Genomic DNA, 17,049 nt, shown 5'->3' with positions numbered 1-17,049 from the left:
CCTTTGAGTCATTTAGTTTCTGCTTTTATCATGTTTTCTAGGCTTTTATGTTGCTTTAGTTGTTTTTAATTCTCACTCAGACGTTCTTCTTTGGGTTTCCTTGTCACTCTCTCCTCCTGTTCAACCAGCCCATGAGACTGTTGGACTGAAGTGTTTTTCCATTTTGCCCCTTAATGTATTTTGATTTAAATCTTCTGTATTTGTCTCTTCTACATTTTGCAAGTGTTTATAAAGGTGATTTTTAACTCATGCCCATATTTAAATTTGAGGTTTTCTATCGCTTTATCATGATTGGACCATCCTCTGATTTTACACAACCTTTTCCTCCATTGACAGCCTTGCTCTGCAGTGATTGGATCACTCGCTACCTCTCTCATTGTATCCCTCTCTTAAACAGTCTTTTCTCCATTTCGACTGGATCATCATGCATTACAGATACTGAGCGTCCCAACACCCCCTTCCTTATACATCTCTACTGCTGTACATACACATCACGATCTCAGGTTTCCCTTCGCTCTGCCTCTGCAGACTGCTGCTTCACACATGCTGTCCTCTTTAAAAACTTCTGCTTTTTTAAAACAAAATGTGCCAGTGCCTACTTATTCCTGTGACTCGCCTCATTTAATGACCTTTCTTTACCTGACAGGTGTAAAAAAAATGCTTTTATTTTGTCGACCCTGTTTTATATTTAGTTGAAGCAATAGCCCAAATTTGAAAAGCCAACTCTGGTTGCCTCGTCATACATTTAGTATGAATAACTAAAAAAATAGAACATTTTAAGCTCATTAAATTTCCTGTGAGGTTCAAACATGCCCCTGAAGTGTCAATAGGGTGCATGTTGTCAGTAAAATGTGAAATTATTAATCTTTTACCGTGTTAATAGCTGTAATATGAACAGCTGTGGGTTGAGACAAGAACATATTTTGTCAGAACTGTCTGTTACAGAGAGTATTACTGTGTGTGTGTGTGTGTGTGTGTGTGTGTGTGTGTGTGTGTGTGTGTGTGTGCGTGCGTGCGTGCGTGTGTGCGTGTGTGTGTTTGGGTGCGTGCGTGCGTGCGTGCGTGCGTGTGCACTCTTGATGGACAAGTGCAATAATCCATGCATTGGTGGTGTGTGTGTGTGTGTGTGAGTGTGTTTGTGAGGGTACGGTATGGAGGACCACAAGAGTTGCGGAAATAAAAATAAAGCATTTAATTGATTAATTGTACAGTAAAAATAGGCATTGAAAGCATTATGCATTAATAATTTATTAATCTAAGAATAAATGGACTAAATTACAAATAAAGTCATTATTTGACATTTAAAGGGCAATAAAAAAGAAGAATTGTAAAAAAAATTACAATTTAAATATTAATCCATCAATAAATAGTAATGCCAACGGGAAAAGAAGTTGCCCTTTTAAATGCCTGATTAAAACCTGTATTATTTATTTCTTTAAACTGCATTTTCAAATACATTTTTAAATTCCATTATTTATTTATGAGTTCATTAATGTCAATCTATGAATAAATGGAATAAATTACAAAGTAATTATTTGACATTTTGATGGGCAATATAAAGAAGAATTATTAGAAATAATTTACAAATTAAATATGAATCCATCAAGAAATAGTTCAAATTGAAAAAGGATTTACAAAAACATCATAAAACAGTCAATAAGTGCATCATTTAAAAATACATTAATTCATTCATAAATAGATAATGGAGTTTAAAAATCTATTTCAAAATGCAATTCAAAAAGAGAAATAAATAATTGGATTCACAAATTAAATTGAGAATACAGGTTTTAATCAGACACTTAAAAGGGCAACTTCTTTTCCTGTTGGCATTACTATTTATTGATGGATTAATATTTCATTAATAAATTATTTTTCTATAATTCAATTTAATTGCCCAATAAAATGTCAAATAATGAATTACTTTGTAATTTAGTCAATTTATTCATAGATGAATAAGTACATTTGTAAACACATTTATTAATGCCTATTTTCATTATACAATTAATCAATGAAATGCTTTATATTTATTTCCGTGACTCTCATGGTCCTCCATAGTATAGTGCCATTATTTCTGCTATGCACCAGTTTCCTGCAGAACATTTCGGGGCAAATGTTTTGATGATGTGCTGAAAATCTCTGTTTGAAATTCACAGTTACAAAACATTAAGACAGACACACAGCGGTGTCTTCACGTGGCTTTGGTGTTGGTTGGTCCAATATAAGCTGCAGTATTCAATCCCTGCATTGCCTCGGTCCGTCCTGCTGTGAAACTGGGCGGGAGTGTTTTGCACGTGGACTGGGTGGCACCCCGGAGTTTTTCATCTTCACTTTGAAATTTAATCATTTGTGCATCAACTGGCTGAACAGGAGACTCAGATTTGATACGACAGACATATAATCAGACCAGAAATACTAAGAGGAAAGTGACAAGAGAACGCTGTCTAGTGTTTTTACTAATTAGCACAATGCTAATTATCCTCATGCTTCATGAGTCTCTAAGAGAATTTCAGAGAGGAAAGGTTTAATCAGACGCTCCTCAAAACCCCCAAACCATTTTAACTTTGGTTTTACTGCCATAGGAACGTCGTTAAAGAAAAGGGCACTGTTTTATTACTCGGCTCTCAAAACGAGAGAGGATGAGAGTGCTCAGGCGGAGGTATCATGAAGCTGTTAATTACGGCTGTCTTGGCAGTGTTTTTTGTCTTGCAGACAGAGAACTACAGAGTGCACCCAATTCACACACAATCCTACTTTGCTTTTCTTTGTCTCATTAATTAGGTTTGGCTCTAAACAAATTATTTTGCCCATACACACACACACAATCACTGTACATAAGGACGAAGGACGAACAGTCTCTCAGACGAGGCCATGTAAGGTTATACAGAGTAACAAGTGTTTCCTGTCACCACCATCTGTAGCTGATTGTGCAGCCAAACCAACTTAACTGGAGTACTAATTTGCATTAGAATAAAATAATATGTATTTTTCTGTTTCCTTTGATCTTAACTTGTAGCTTTTTGCCAAAGCCAGTAATGTCACAAAGCTTCCACTCTTAAAAAACAGAAATAAACTGTTTCTGCTGAAAACAAACAACAATTCAAAAAGGAAAAAAGAGAGAAAGTGGAGATGAAACAAGTCTGTTTTTCTTTTGATTTTCACATCTCTTTCCTGGCACAGATGAAACTCACAATTTGCCTCTGCATTTTGCTCTTTTTTTTCCCGTTGCCCCAGCATCTCTTTCTCCTCCCTGCTCATACTTACTTCAACACCACTCTCCAGCCCTTTGTCACTCACTCTCGCTTTCCCTTTTCTCCCTCACCAACATCTTTCCTGTTGACAATCTGGTGTTCAACATCGGCTTGCTCCTCTTACACTGCAAAAAATATCCATCTTCATAGGTCATACTGAGTTAAAGTATTAAGTCTGTATGTTTTAAAACAGATCTCCAAATAGGGTGAGAAAGCTCCAGCTATTCCTTTGAAAACTGCGTTATGAGTGAATAAAATTCTCTCCCCTCATTTGAAGATTGTATTAATTTGATTAGACTAAAATGACATATGAAGATGGATATTGCAGCAGTGGATTACAATATGTTTGACAGTTTTATTTCCCTCCTTGTATTGTTTGCTAATGCTTTGCCGTTGTTACAGATCATGTCAATGGACATTGCACTAGCCCCACCTCCCAGCCCTGCTCGGCAGGGAAGCCTCGCGTCCCGGTGGGTCCCGAGGGGCCACGGCTTACCCGCAGAGGCCCTGGCCGACCGCCCTTCCGCAAGGCCCAGTCCGCTGCTTGCATGGAGATCTCTTTGCCTGTGTCCCACACTGAAGGTGTGTGCTTGTCTTCCCAACTCCCCATCCCTTAACCTCTCTAACATACCCTCCCTCCCAACAAGTGCATGCCATCCTCCCACCCTGGGGTAAGTGGATTAAGGCCTGATGCATAGTTAACACAAGCCAAGCGTATGCTAATGCAAGTTAGCAGCATAACAACGTACTGACTGAGTGAATGGTTTGGTTCAATATCAGCATTTCATCATTGACTGTTCGCTGAAGCCCAATCATACCTAAGTAACCGTAACCAAACACTGCAGGTGTGTGAAGCTTTTGATTTAACTGTAGTAAGAGCAATACCTGGAGTTTGGAAGCTGGTGTCTTTTATTAGCATTTCCAAAACAAAAAATGTATTTATCATACTAAACATATAACTCTTTAACTTGCATTAGCATCACCTTGCAACATTTGGACTACAGGTTCTGCTTCTCTTGAATGCAAGAAACCGCCTCTTGCATTGTGTCCCTTAACACTGTTGCTTGTGCTGACTGAGTCATAGGCCTGAAGGTTGGTGCAATATTATCTGTTTTAATCAATTGATTTTTACTTCTCCAGTGCCTTCTTCTTTCTTGATTTTTTTTTTCTTCTTTGCATCAAAAATGCAAATAAACGATTTAACTTTAAAAGCGGCACTGATGTGTTTCCTACCCCGACCAAGTGAAGCTGTTTCTTCTGTCATATTTTTTCTCTTCTCATAAATAGATTCTTGATGTGTTTTCCTTTTTTGATTAGTTAACGAAGCACACAGTGTTTATGTAGTGTGGCCACACCTCCCGACTTTCTCATAATCCACAAACTTTAAGCCGAGGGAAGCATGTCGTTATTTAGCTCATGTGTTTGTGAGTGAGTATATACAATTTCTTCATATTGCAAATACCAGAACATCCACTATTTTTGTTTGTTTTGTCATTGTTGTTTTATTCAAATAGTCAGTATGCACACAGATAAAAGAGGTGATTAAGTCGTAGAGGACAACTGTTGAAGCATGATCTGCACTCTGGCATTTTGACATTTTTTATGGCAAATCTGACATTTATTTTCTTCCATTTGAGCTCCTTTAATTCACACTCTGACATTGACCTGCGTCATCTAAACATTGATTGACCCAGCAGGCTATATGTACAGTATGTGTGTGTGTGGGTGTGTACATACGCCTTTGTGTGTGATAGAAAGGGAACGTGTGCATTTGTGGGTGTGTAAATATGTTTCTGTGTCTACGTGTGTGCGGTGCCAACAGGTGTTTTTATCGCTACTGTATTTCTATATTATCACCTTTTAATCTGAATTAAGACTAAGTCACTCTGGAGGCGTTGATAGCATCTTCCTCATTTTCAACATTTAATACATCACTATCTTAAAAGAAACGTGGTTCATGCTTTAGGCTTGTTGTTGGGTATGTTTTGTCAGTGTCAAAGCAGAAACAATAAAACATATAAAAGAATGTGCTGTCAAGTGAGGATTTAAAATGACACTCCCAGCAGCGTAATGTTGAGATATTGACCTCAGAGCTGACAAAGAAAAATGTCCTCCGTCAGGACTCTACATCAACATTTAATTACATAATATGAAATCTTGCACTTATTCTGTCACTGCCAGGCAACAGACATTAGGACACCAATTCATTCAGTTTACTGACTTTGAATAAACATCCTCAGACCAAGATGATGCCACTCTTTCATCTTAACAGGACTCCTGACTTTCAGTCATGTTGGACATCTTATTTCTCCGTCTTGCTCTACAAACTAGATCGTCTCTTTAAGTGGAAAAAGCCACCGCCAGAATATCACTATAGGCATTTTTTGTGAGCTGAACTTTACTATGACTCACGTTGCTGGGTGAGACACTGCCCAAAGAGAGTGCAGGTGTAGGAATTAGATAATCCATAAAAAGTGACAGACATGATGATTGGCCCTGGAGGCAGACACGCTGTTAAGCACTGCATTGCTCTAATTTAAAGTGTGCACAGTGAAAAGTTACTTTGCCACCTTAAAGGGTGAGTCCGTTATTTTATTCATTTTTTTAGGTTTTTATATCATTCTGTAGCTTCCCAGTGGTGTTCCTTATGTATTCAAATCCAAACATTCAAATTGTTGTTAAAGTACGTATGTTTTAGCGTCAAAATGCTGTTTTCACAAGTCCTTCTAAAAAACATTTTCCCACGTGACCTGACTTAGGTTTCTGCGTGATGACGCTGCTACATGTACAGTATATGTACAGCCTTATAGTCAGTGTATTAACGTTACATACATTAATAGATGGCGGTCGGCACGCTCCCTTATTGGAGAAGCAGACAGGAGTACCGGCACTGAAGCTAAGAAATGTACTACTGTGTGGACGCCATGTTAGTTTGGATCTGAAAGTCACACAATAACACAAACAAACTAACCAATCAATGCATCGGTAGATGAGCAACTCCTGTGTTCTGCGAGGTAAAATTACTGTTTTTGTGAATGGAGTCTGGTCTGGTGGCTTTGAAGACAGAGATATAACGACTCCTTGTCGGAAAGAGCTGTCTGACTGTGAGGTAAAACTGTGAAAATATTCTTAATATAGCGTATACTTAACCTGATGTTGTTTTTTAAGGTGGCTAAAATACGTTTTTCTGCTACTATCATCCACAGCCGCTTTACCTCGTTGTCAGACAGCCCTTTCTGATTGGGAAATAAAGCAGTTGTATCACACTCTTCAAAGCCACCAGACTACATTCACAAAAGCAGTAATTTAACTTTGCAGAACTCGGGAGTTTTTACCCCACTCCAAAAAGTTTTAACTAACTCTTTCAGTTATTTCCAAACTTAGCACAACTAACTCTGACTCAGCTAAAGCTAGCGTTTACATTATTCATAACCTTATTGATTAGCTTACTTGGGTAATCGCTGCTGTTTGCTAACGTCTGAGTGGGCAGAATGCAGACTTTAAAGCAGCAGATTGTCATACAGAATATGGTATTTGAGAAATCAGTCAAAGTATTCATAATTATCAACTACACCATTATCCAGAGCATTATGTTGCTGATTTATAAGCCTGGTGCACCACCGGCACAGCATTGCCTTCACATAGTGCTGAGGCATCATACACGTATAAACTCGAGTCCCTGAGGAGAACACAGTTCTGTAAACCTCTGGCTGTGCAGGTCACTCTCTCGTGGTCCAGTCTGTGTTTACTTTTAGTCGGAGCTCTGTCAGATTAACAGAAAGTGTCCGTCAGGTCGCGCGAGTCTAATCTCTCCATAGGAGACTCAACACTGTGACAGTTCCCTAAATGTCACCGTTAACTGTAGCCACGCTGCACGCACACCAGACAGTTGGAAGTAAGAGCATGCTCCTTCACATCTTTTTTAAATAATAATTTAACCTTTATTTGACCAGTATAATCCCATTGAGTGAATCTCTTCTACGAGGGGGTCCTGGTCAAGATGGCAGTTTAAAAGTTTCATACCAACACCAAATAAAAACACAAATAACAGACTAGGGCTGCACGATATGAGGAAAATATGCGATAACGTTGTTGAATATCGCGATAACAATATTACTTGTGATAAACAGTGTACACAGTTCTGCCTATCTGCTGCATTCAGTATTCCACTAAAATACAACAAATTGCTTGTTGCATTCAAAATTAAAGGAAATTATTTTCCAAATTTATGTTAATGAACAAATTGAACTGATCACAAAAGGCACCAATGATAAGAAGAATGATAGTTAAATTTTAAAGTGTAATGTTTCTACTGATACTCTCTTTCAACTAACTAAAACCAAATGTAATATCGCAGTCTTTCGCGATGTGTTTGTCGCACAAGTTGACATAGTGATGACGATAAAAAATACGACATATTGTGCAGCCCTATAGCAGACTCATAAACAGAACAACAAAAAGTTAAAAACAACATAAAACATTTCACATAAAAGAGACTTAAAACAAACAACAAGTTACATCAACCGGAGAATTTTCATTCAGTGCCTGGACAAGTAACATTCAGCGCTCAAATAATCCTTAATCCTGTTTTAAAATCTTGCATGCTTATAAAATAATCTAGTTTAAAATGTCTGTCTGTGCTATAATTATATGCATCTGTGCTGCGCTATAAAGTTCTAAAGATTCTGGGTCATTTGTTACATATCGTGCAGACTTTAGAGCTTTTTAACTAACACGCTTATGCAAAGTATTTATACTAAGTAATAAACAGGATAGGGTCAGTGCTGTTGTCACAGTTGACCCTTTAACACCAATTCTGCAGTTAGATTCAAAGTACCATCTTCATCGCCCTCATTATACAACACTGACCTGCAGCCCAGAGGGAAGCCGTTTTTCATTAGCATGAGCTGAATGTTTTATTAAAGCCACTGCCCGGGCTACAGCTGCATTACCAACCGAACCGATGCGGACGATGGTAAAAAATCGCTCTTTTCCACAGCTGATTTAATGCATCTATAACCTCTGAAAATATCCATATGAAACTGACTTCTTGAGTAATTTAACATGATTTAGCAACGTAGCAGCTTGATATTTAAAGTAACCAAAAGAGAGAATCTCTCATACAGGTAGACAGTGATGGATGTACTGTACCTGCTATAGGCCACCAGGCTTACTTAGCCTGTCATTGTAATCTCTTGACATATAAGTTTAGTAGTATGGTACCATTAGCATGGCCATGCTACTTAGATCCACCAGGTTATGACAACCTAGAGCTTTATTTTTTTTCGAAAACCTCTATGAGAGCAAGAGAGAGAGAGAGAGAGCCCCGCGGCTCCTGTCTGAAGCATATCATCGTCTGTCTGAGGGATAACCACCTCGCCTTTGTGTGCCTTAGCGGTAGACAGTGTCCTCCTGCTCGTACAGCACTGAAATAACTTCTTGCTCTGCCTTAAATCAATTGACAGCGGTCATCACAGTGTCCAAAATTTGACATGACTACTGGGTCCCTTGTCTTTTGCAAGTGCATTTCTGCACAGAAAGACAGTGTGTCAGACATGCTGGCACTCTGGGGTATAGTGTAAAGAATGAAAGCTTCCGTTGTACGTTGTCATAGCTGATTTGCCATCTATATCAACCCGGTATCACGCCAAGCCCGTTATAGACCCGCCTGGATAGTGTCAGAGGATAGTGTGTCAGTGTCACGTTTTGCCTCTCTGTGGCGTGAATATTACACGTGTGTATGAAGGTCCAGTACCGGCAGGGGGGCAACAAAAACCACTCACTTAGGTTTAGGAAAAACATCATGGTTGGGATTAAAATAAGTATGAAAACGAAGTACAGTACGTAGGGAAACAACGTAACATAAGTCTGGAAAACACGTCACAGTCAGTACAGACTACATGGCGTACACATGACAACAAAAGGGAGAACGGTGTTCTTATTGCACATTATCGTGTCATCCGTACACCTGTTCATGCGATCGGGCTGTCTATGTACACCCAATGCAGCAAGTCCATGATATTTTACCCTACAAAATCCTCTTATCTTCCAAAGACGTCTTTGGCTATTCACATTTTGATTGATTTTGATTAATCTGTCTCAATCAATCACTCATTTGGATGAATCTTTTCCAGTCTGGACTCACCACCCTCTGACCAAAATGTCAATTTGGCACACATGATATTGCATAATTTAGTAGGCAACTTGCTGTGAAGTTGGGGCAGGCTTTGGTTGAATGCAGGTAAAAAAAGTCCATGTGGAGAGCAAAAGAGGCGGAACGCATTGACCGAAATGCAAACTGGGAACCCCCCGGCTATCGTCTGACAATGTTGAGCTTTTTATCAGTTTAAAGTGATCTTGTAAATTGGCTACTTGTGAAACAATCCGGTCGTACACGTCGTCTCTCGACTCCAACTCCAGTTTCGCATCTCAAGTTTCTAAATTGGCACTTGACTGTTTGTAAAAACATCTGTGTGTTTTCATAATCACTTTATTACAGCTTTTAAATCTGGGTTAGAAGTATTCTATTGTTCAATCTTTTTTGCATTGCAGCTCCCATTTCTCTTTGTAGGATGGATCCATTGCATCCATCACTTTAGGGTGTCCGTTATAGTCAAATGATTAAACTATGATTTATTTTAAGCTGTGAATCAGATGTATAAGCAATAAGAGAAGGAAGAAACAAACTGAGAACGTCCATAGTCTGCAGCCACTTTAATCTGTGTTTGTTATGCGCGAACATTCGCTTTTCTCAGCAGACCGTTGCATGCTCTCTGTCTGTTGCCCACCCATGGCACTGTTGTTTATCAGTTGCACTGGGTTACCACGGTGAAGAGCCAGCAGGTTCACTGGAATAATTAAAGGTCAGCGAGCGGTGCGAGAGATGAGGCCGATGTTAATGAGGCCTGCATGCCAGGCGAGGAGACAGAGGAGGGAAATGGCATGGGAAGCCAGACGCAATGTACAGTAAACATTACCATGCCTCCCATCTTGGTTCGGCAGCACACTTATTAAATATTGAAGACAGAATTGTGTGATAGTGTTAGCTTTGCCTGCAGATGTGGTCATAAAATTGGCACTGGTTGTTTGAGAACAGCAAAATTCATGGCTTAGAGGGTGTGTTGGTATCAGTTGATTTGTTTGTTAGCATAGAGAGACATGTTTCCCCGCAGTGTAACCCTTAAATTAAGTATAACCCACATGTTACCGAATCCTATAATATCACAAAAAAAAAAGTAAAAGCCAATATATTTTGCTGCACCATAGCACAGAGCTGAGGTGACTCAGTGACTCCCTGGCCAGATGCTCCACACCCACACACACCTACATCAATGTTTGACTGCAAGATATAAACCAAATGCTGAAGCCTGCTATTTTATAGCTGTGTGATAAAAGATGTCCCTCTTGGATCTCTGCAATAATTAACTAACTTATCTCAACTGTTAAAAAGTTACGTTTTGAGGTCAAAGCTTTCTTAATTCCCAATAAGGCTCACAATTGAATCCTGGAAAATCTGATACAGTATATTTATATGTGTTTATAGGAATTAAAGGGATTGTTGGGGTTTGGGGTTGTATGAGGTTTCTTATCCATAGTCAGTGTATTACCTACAGTGTATGACGTTGGCACTCTCCCAGTTTGGAGAAACAGACAAGAGTTACCACACGGAAGCAAAGCAATGTGCTGCTGTGGACGGGGCCGGCAGCAAAATGTATTTTAGCCACCTAAAAGAAAGGCCCCATCCACAGCAGCACATTGCTTTGGTTCGTGTCTGTTTCTCCAAACTGGGGGCGTGCCGACCGTCATCTACTCTAGGTAATGCACCTACTATGGATAAGTACCTCACACAATCCCACTTCCAAACCCCCAAACTATCCCTTTAAAGCAAAACCTGGCACAAAGCTTTGTACACAGCCATCGGTAGCAGAAATGAAAAAAAAAGATGTTTGCGTAGTCTCCAGATGTCTGTCCTCGTCTCTCTACACTGTGTGGTTGTATGTGCGTGTACCACTGTATAAATCTGGCACTTTGTCCGTCTCACCGTTTCAGATTGTCCTGCCTTCCCTTATCACCTCCCTGACACTGCCTCTAGCTCGCTGTCAGAGACCCCGGGGTTCCCTGTGTCCTGTCAGAGCACCACTGTGCCTGACTTTCATTAGCCAGCGCCCCACAGGCTCTGTCACACAGCGTAAACACACCCCGGTGACACACGGGCAAAACCGAGCCGTTGCTGCCCGGACTCGCGGCAAACGGCTGTTTTGTCTTTGTGGCTGCCAGCGGCATCGTACAGCAGTGTTGTCACGATGCCAGAATCTTTCCTAAAAATGTCTAAATATATTGATACTGCTTCGATACTGTGGTAAACAAGGAAAAAAATGGCTTTGTAGTACCTTTTTTGCAGGAGTTTTCAAATCAGTTTTGCACTGAATTGGTCCTGTATTTGACTCCTATCACCAGTTCTGCAACCAGTTCGTAAACTGGGATCCACTCCAAACGTTTTTTGCACTTACAGCAGTATCAAAGAAGGCAGTAATCAAATTTGGTTGTCGTGCAACAGTGCTGCACAGTAGCTCTCCACCGACCCACACTGGACTGCATGTAGGGATGCTGTATCAGGATTTTCACAACATAAGAAGCATAGAAAGCGGCTACGCTTGCCAACAGTTGAGCAGATGGTGCTGAAAATGGGTTTAAAGAGAAGATGGATAAGCGAGTAGAGGTTGTGTGGCCACCAGAAACATAGTCCTCTTTTTCAGTCGCCCTCTCTGTATAAGTTTGAAGCAATCTCTCCACACTCAGTTTGGTTCATTATCTCTTTCTCTTTCTGTCATCCTCCGGTACTGCTGTTCATCCGTCCGTCTTGTTTGTTTTTTGCCTGGGTGGCTGTGTGTGTGTGTGTGTGTGTGTGTACGTGTGTTTCTTTGGGGCATTGTTATATGGGGGTTCATGTTGTTGGGGGGGGCGAGTAGGTTATGCATCCAGGAGGGCAATGCTTCAGCAGTTACACGGAGTCGCTATGTACTCCCACGACGAGCACCACTCCAGCGCCCCCTACTGCTGGAGCGAGAAAGGTAAGGGGGCTTCGGCCACAAACCATTCAACTGCTGTCCTGCTGGTGATTATACGTCCGTCCATCCGTCAGTCAGTATGTCAGTCCGTCCTGTGGCCCTGTTCGTCTAAAACATGCCTAGAAGTGCTTGTCCCGAGGTGTAGACGCGGGGTGATACCATCTATGCAGCAGTGTAAAGTGTATGTTTTGCAGGCCACATACAGTACACAGCATATCCCCCTATAAATAGTCACACAAAATTGCTTTCATTTTAGTCTGACGTGTATGCCACCCATCTGTAGTTGTTGTTACATAAAGTCTGCACAGTGTGTGACATTAGGCCGGGCATGCAGTGCTGCACATCGCCCGGCTCTGAATAATTCAGACATGCAGCAATACAGAAATACTTTTATGATGGAGGCTTTAAGTACACAACGGAGGACGTGAATGGGTAGCACTCTAACAGAGTTAAACCAGTTTTTGGATTTGGTGCAACTGCCAGTGTGTGTGTGTGTATTCTGGTGTGTGTCTGTCGGTAAAAGTGTGTATCTGTCTGCGTGTAGATACATGCAGTGTATCTGAGTGTGTCACCAGGCCGCTGAATATAACATCTGTGCATTTTCAGTAAACAAAGAGAAGTGTGTGTGTTTCTGTCGATTTGTCTCTTTATAATGACAAAAATCACTTTGCTTCTCAGTGTGTCACATCTCTTCCTGTGTGTTCAGGTGTTTTACCTTACATACAATCTGCAGACAAACCATATGTGACCTTTATAGGAGTATTTGTTTCCGCGCTCCTTATCACTCTCCCTCTCCTTACTGTTTTTCTGTTTAACGGCTTGTCCTCTCATGCCGCCATCCTTTCTTCTTTTCCCACCACATTGCTGTTCTACCTTCCTGTTTTCTCTCTCGCCATCACTTCCTGTCTCTCTCTCCTCTTGCATCGTGTCCACCACCTGTGCCGTGCTGCTGCGTTTCGCCACAGAGAGTCGTGAAAACTCCTTCAGCCGCTCACGCAGCTCCAGCGTGTCCAGCATCGACCGGGACACCAAAGAGGCTATCACCACGCTGCAGTTCGGAGAGTCTTACGGGCGCAAGAGTGACGCCCTGCCCACCCCGTGTCTGTGGGTGGGCACCAGCTTAGGCGTGGTCCTGCTCATCCCAATGTCCATTCCCATCGAACACGAGGAGAGGATGGAGGAACCGGTGACCATTGGCCCCAGCGGTGAGTCCCAGTGAGACAGGGTTTCATCAAGAAGGTGTTGTGAACCTTATAGAGGCTCCTGGTCACCTTAACCATAGTTGTACGCATCATTTCCTGCACAAACAGGGATTATTACCAACATTTCCATAGTGCTCACTTCTGGTTTTTCCACCAAGTAAGTAGAACTGCTGGCTTATTACTTAGTTGCGACAAATGTTCCCACATTTGGTGATTACAATATTATTATAACAGATAAAAATAATGGCCAACTTTAGAGACAGATAAGACAGATAAGATGTAATAGATCAGAATTGTTCTAATGGAAAATCCACTATACACCCCAAAATCCCTGTAATTAATCTATTGAAGGGTTTAAAATTGCTTTCAGTCTCGTCAGCAGCAAAAATTGCTTTCGGCCTGTAAGGCAAAGAGATAATGAATCAAAAGTTGAGAAGGAAGACCACAAAATAAAATCTAAATATGATATCAAAATTGAAACTATTCACCCAGCACTACAATTGAGCCATAAACCTATTCAGTGGTATTGCGTTTTCAATCTGTTTTATTGAATTTCTCCTCTCCCCTGTGGGTTTGAAGCTGTGATGATTATGATGGTTTTATGCTCCACATGACGGACACAGAGCCTAATGTGGATTTTCAATGTTTGAATGTGCAGTGATGGAAATAGAGTAAAGGGAATGCGCTGCATGTTCTCCATTTCCCTGTTGTTTAGTCATTTGTCATGAAGCTTGCTCAGTGGAACACAGCGGGATTTGGATCATAGACCTTTTTATTGCCATTCTGTTGCTAAGGCAACAGCTATATGGTCCAAGTTTACTTCCTGTCAGCTACTGCATTAACTAACTGCAACAGGAAATAGAGTGCTCCAGGGATGACATGTTTTTATAGACCAACCAGGAAGTTAGCATCGCCCCGGGTTCCCTCGACAAAAGGCCAATGGGATTTTTCAATTGGGTTTTGGATTATTGCAGAAAGTAAACTCTGTGGCAAACAAGCGTTTAAGATACTTACACATTTTGTTCAGCAAGATAATCTCCACAAATGAACACCACTTTTATGATTTTTGAAGTGGGAATGGAATTGCCAGAAGTAAAAAGCTAATGTTATAGGCTATAAACAAACTACACCACAGTCGAATGACTTCATGTCACCACCACTAAACTAAAAGCGGACTAGAGTGTTGCGTGATGATGTTTAGTAGTTTCATGTAGCCACTCGTTAGCAACCGCCTTTTTTAAAACACGTAAAAGTTTCAAAATTCACAAGTGGGGTATTTATTGATGTATTTTATATCGTAGAAAAAAAAGTGTCTTATGTTAACCACAGACCTTATTTTAGGCATCTAACCAAAAAACTATTAAAAAAACCCATTGACTTCCAGACAAGGCAACCGGAAGTGCTAAAATGCCAACTCATTTCTGGGTTATTCCTGCACCACATTTGTTCAGCAATGGAGCCTCTCTTAACTGCTGGCCCAGCTCAAAATGATGATTAATTTTATCAGCACAAAATGTTCCAATTACATTTGTTGGACTTATCTTTAAGTGTTTTGCATATGACAAAGGTTCCATCAGCTTTGGGACATGATAAGGGACATGATGTCATGGACATTCAACCTGCATTCATTGATTTTTTCATTGACATATCATCACCTTCTGAAGTTGATATGCTCATAAGCTCAGCTGATTAGACTGTTGTTAAGCCATTAAATAGGCGTTATCAGTTGCTAGTAGTCCCATAGATGTGGGTCAATAGGGGCCTACTACACCCACTATTAGGTTTATCTTTTATTCACTTGGTAGATCACCGAAAGAAGGTATAAAAGAACATGACAGCGACCTCTAGCGTCCGTAGTAATTATGACAGGAGCAGAAGCTGAAGTCTGTTGTATAGACAATGTGAAACTCCATAAAAGGTGGAGGTCACGGATGATGGATGTGACACAAAACACAGGGTTCAAAACGTAATGTTTCATGCAGTTTTTACAACATGTCAGAACGTGTTACTTTTAAGTTTCACTTTTACAATGTAGTAGGTGTAGTAGGCCCCTGACGACCCACATCTATGGTGCTTATAGAGACCAATAACACCTGTTTAAAAGCCTGATAACAATTGAATCAGGTGCCAGCCACATCTGCCGAATGCTCCACTATGTTCACCAGCTATTTGCTAACTGTGTCTCTGGAGTGCAACGGGTTTATCTGAGCTGTTTTGCTGAAAATAGCTGCATCTGGTGTAGTTGGCCTTTTGTGAGACACATAACTGTGATGTGAACTAGCAATTTCACAAATAATGATATAGGGTCCACTCAGCTTTCATCTCAACTCCACTTAAGTGTTTGACACAAAACACCCACTCAGACATATGAGAGAAATGTTGATGGAATACAAGGCTTTTAAATTAAGAGCAGGTAATTTCCCCCACTGTGTGAAGCTGAGTGAGCAGCGTTTGAAAGTTCAGCTCTCTTAGTCAGGTCTTAGTCACACTTAAGGGCTTCTAAAACTATATTTATGTCAATTAGAGGAAATTGTTGTCATGGAGAACTCTGATGGGCATTTGTCATGCGTGACCTTGCATTGACTTCCTTCTGAACACAAGAACACGGATAGGTATTTGCAGTTACGTTTTGTCTGTCTAAACAAAACTGAGCCACTCAGACATGCATTACCCGTCCAGAAGCCCTGCTGTGGGAGGAAAAGGTCTCTTACTCACAGTTAAAACATCAATAGACCCAAAATCCCATCCCTTTGAAGGAGGAGTTGTTCTCTTGAGACTGAACAAGAAGCAAGCTTATTACTGGAACGTCACAGATTCAGTTCAGAGGAAGAATTGGTGAACAGAAAGGCAGGTATTGTTGAACTCTCCCTGTGTGTTTTCAAAGTGCTCCTGTGGATGGTTTCTTATGCAGTAAATGTTGTATTTGACCACATTATAGAAATTGTAGTTTTCAGACTTCATGTTTTTCCTCTTCCCTCTGCTGACTCTTCCCAAACCCTCCCAGGCACGGTCCTGATGCTGAAGGGCTCAGTGTTGCGCCTTAGCTTCTTGGACTGCATGGGAGCGCTCATCCAGAGTCCCTACGAGGTCTGGCGGGACCTCAATTTCTCCGAGGACTCTGACCGACAGTGTAAGCGTAAGCTGGTCCACTTTTCACCGTCATCCTCCCAGGAGACCCTGGGAGAGGGACATCTGGCTGTGGCGTGCTCCGAGAGGCAGGCCAAAGTGTTCCTGATGCCCTCGCAGTCCTGCCTCTTCGTCCACAACATCACCGAGTCGTCCTTTGTGCTGCGAGCCGACGTGGTGACCGTGTCCAACAGTGTGTGCCTGGCCTGCTTCTGTGCCAACGGACACGTTATGACACTCAGGTATAACCTACACTAAACTTGCCTATTTACCTGAAATTACCCGGTTACACTGTATTCTCAATTTGATGTATAAGACCAGGGCTACACAATTAATCATATAATAATGAGATAACAGCTTTGGCCTTGACAATTAATTAGACCAAATTGAGTTGCATATTGACGC

At 41.0% G+C, this 17,049-nt stretch overlaps 1 protein-coding gene across 10 annotated transcripts in view; it reads left to right on the top strand.

The window, feature by feature from the left end:
* The window catches only part of stxbp5l (syntaxin binding protein 5-like), a 169,959-nt gene that overhangs the window by 146,730 nt on the left and 6,180 nt on the right, over window positions 1-17,049 (top strand). For 5 of the 10 annotated variants that reach the window (XM_037788943.1, XM_037788948.1, XM_037788945.1 and 2 more), the window contains 4 exons: window positions 3,651-3,830; window positions 12,218-12,319; window positions 13,282-13,521; window positions 16,523-16,886. In XM_037788943.1, coding sequence (XP_037644871.1) covers window positions 3,651-3,830; window positions 12,218-12,319; window positions 13,282-13,521; window positions 16,523-16,886 — 886 coding nt within the window. The remainder of the gene's footprint in view (window positions 1-3,650; window positions 3,831-12,217; window positions 12,320-13,281; window positions 13,522-16,522; window positions 16,887-17,049) is intronic. The other 5 variants (XM_037788950.1, XM_037788949.1, XM_037788946.1 and 2 more) reach the window with 2 other exon arrangements.

The sequence above is a fragment of the Sebastes umbrosus genome, chromosome 13, assembly GCF_015220745.1.
Source record: "Sebastes umbrosus isolate fSebUmb1 chromosome 13, fSebUmb1.pri, whole genome shotgun sequence".
Lineage (NCBI taxonomy): Eukaryota > Metazoa > Chordata > Actinopteri > Perciformes > Sebastidae > Sebastes > Sebastes umbrosus.
This window is presented reverse-complemented; position numbering and strand designations above follow the sequence as displayed.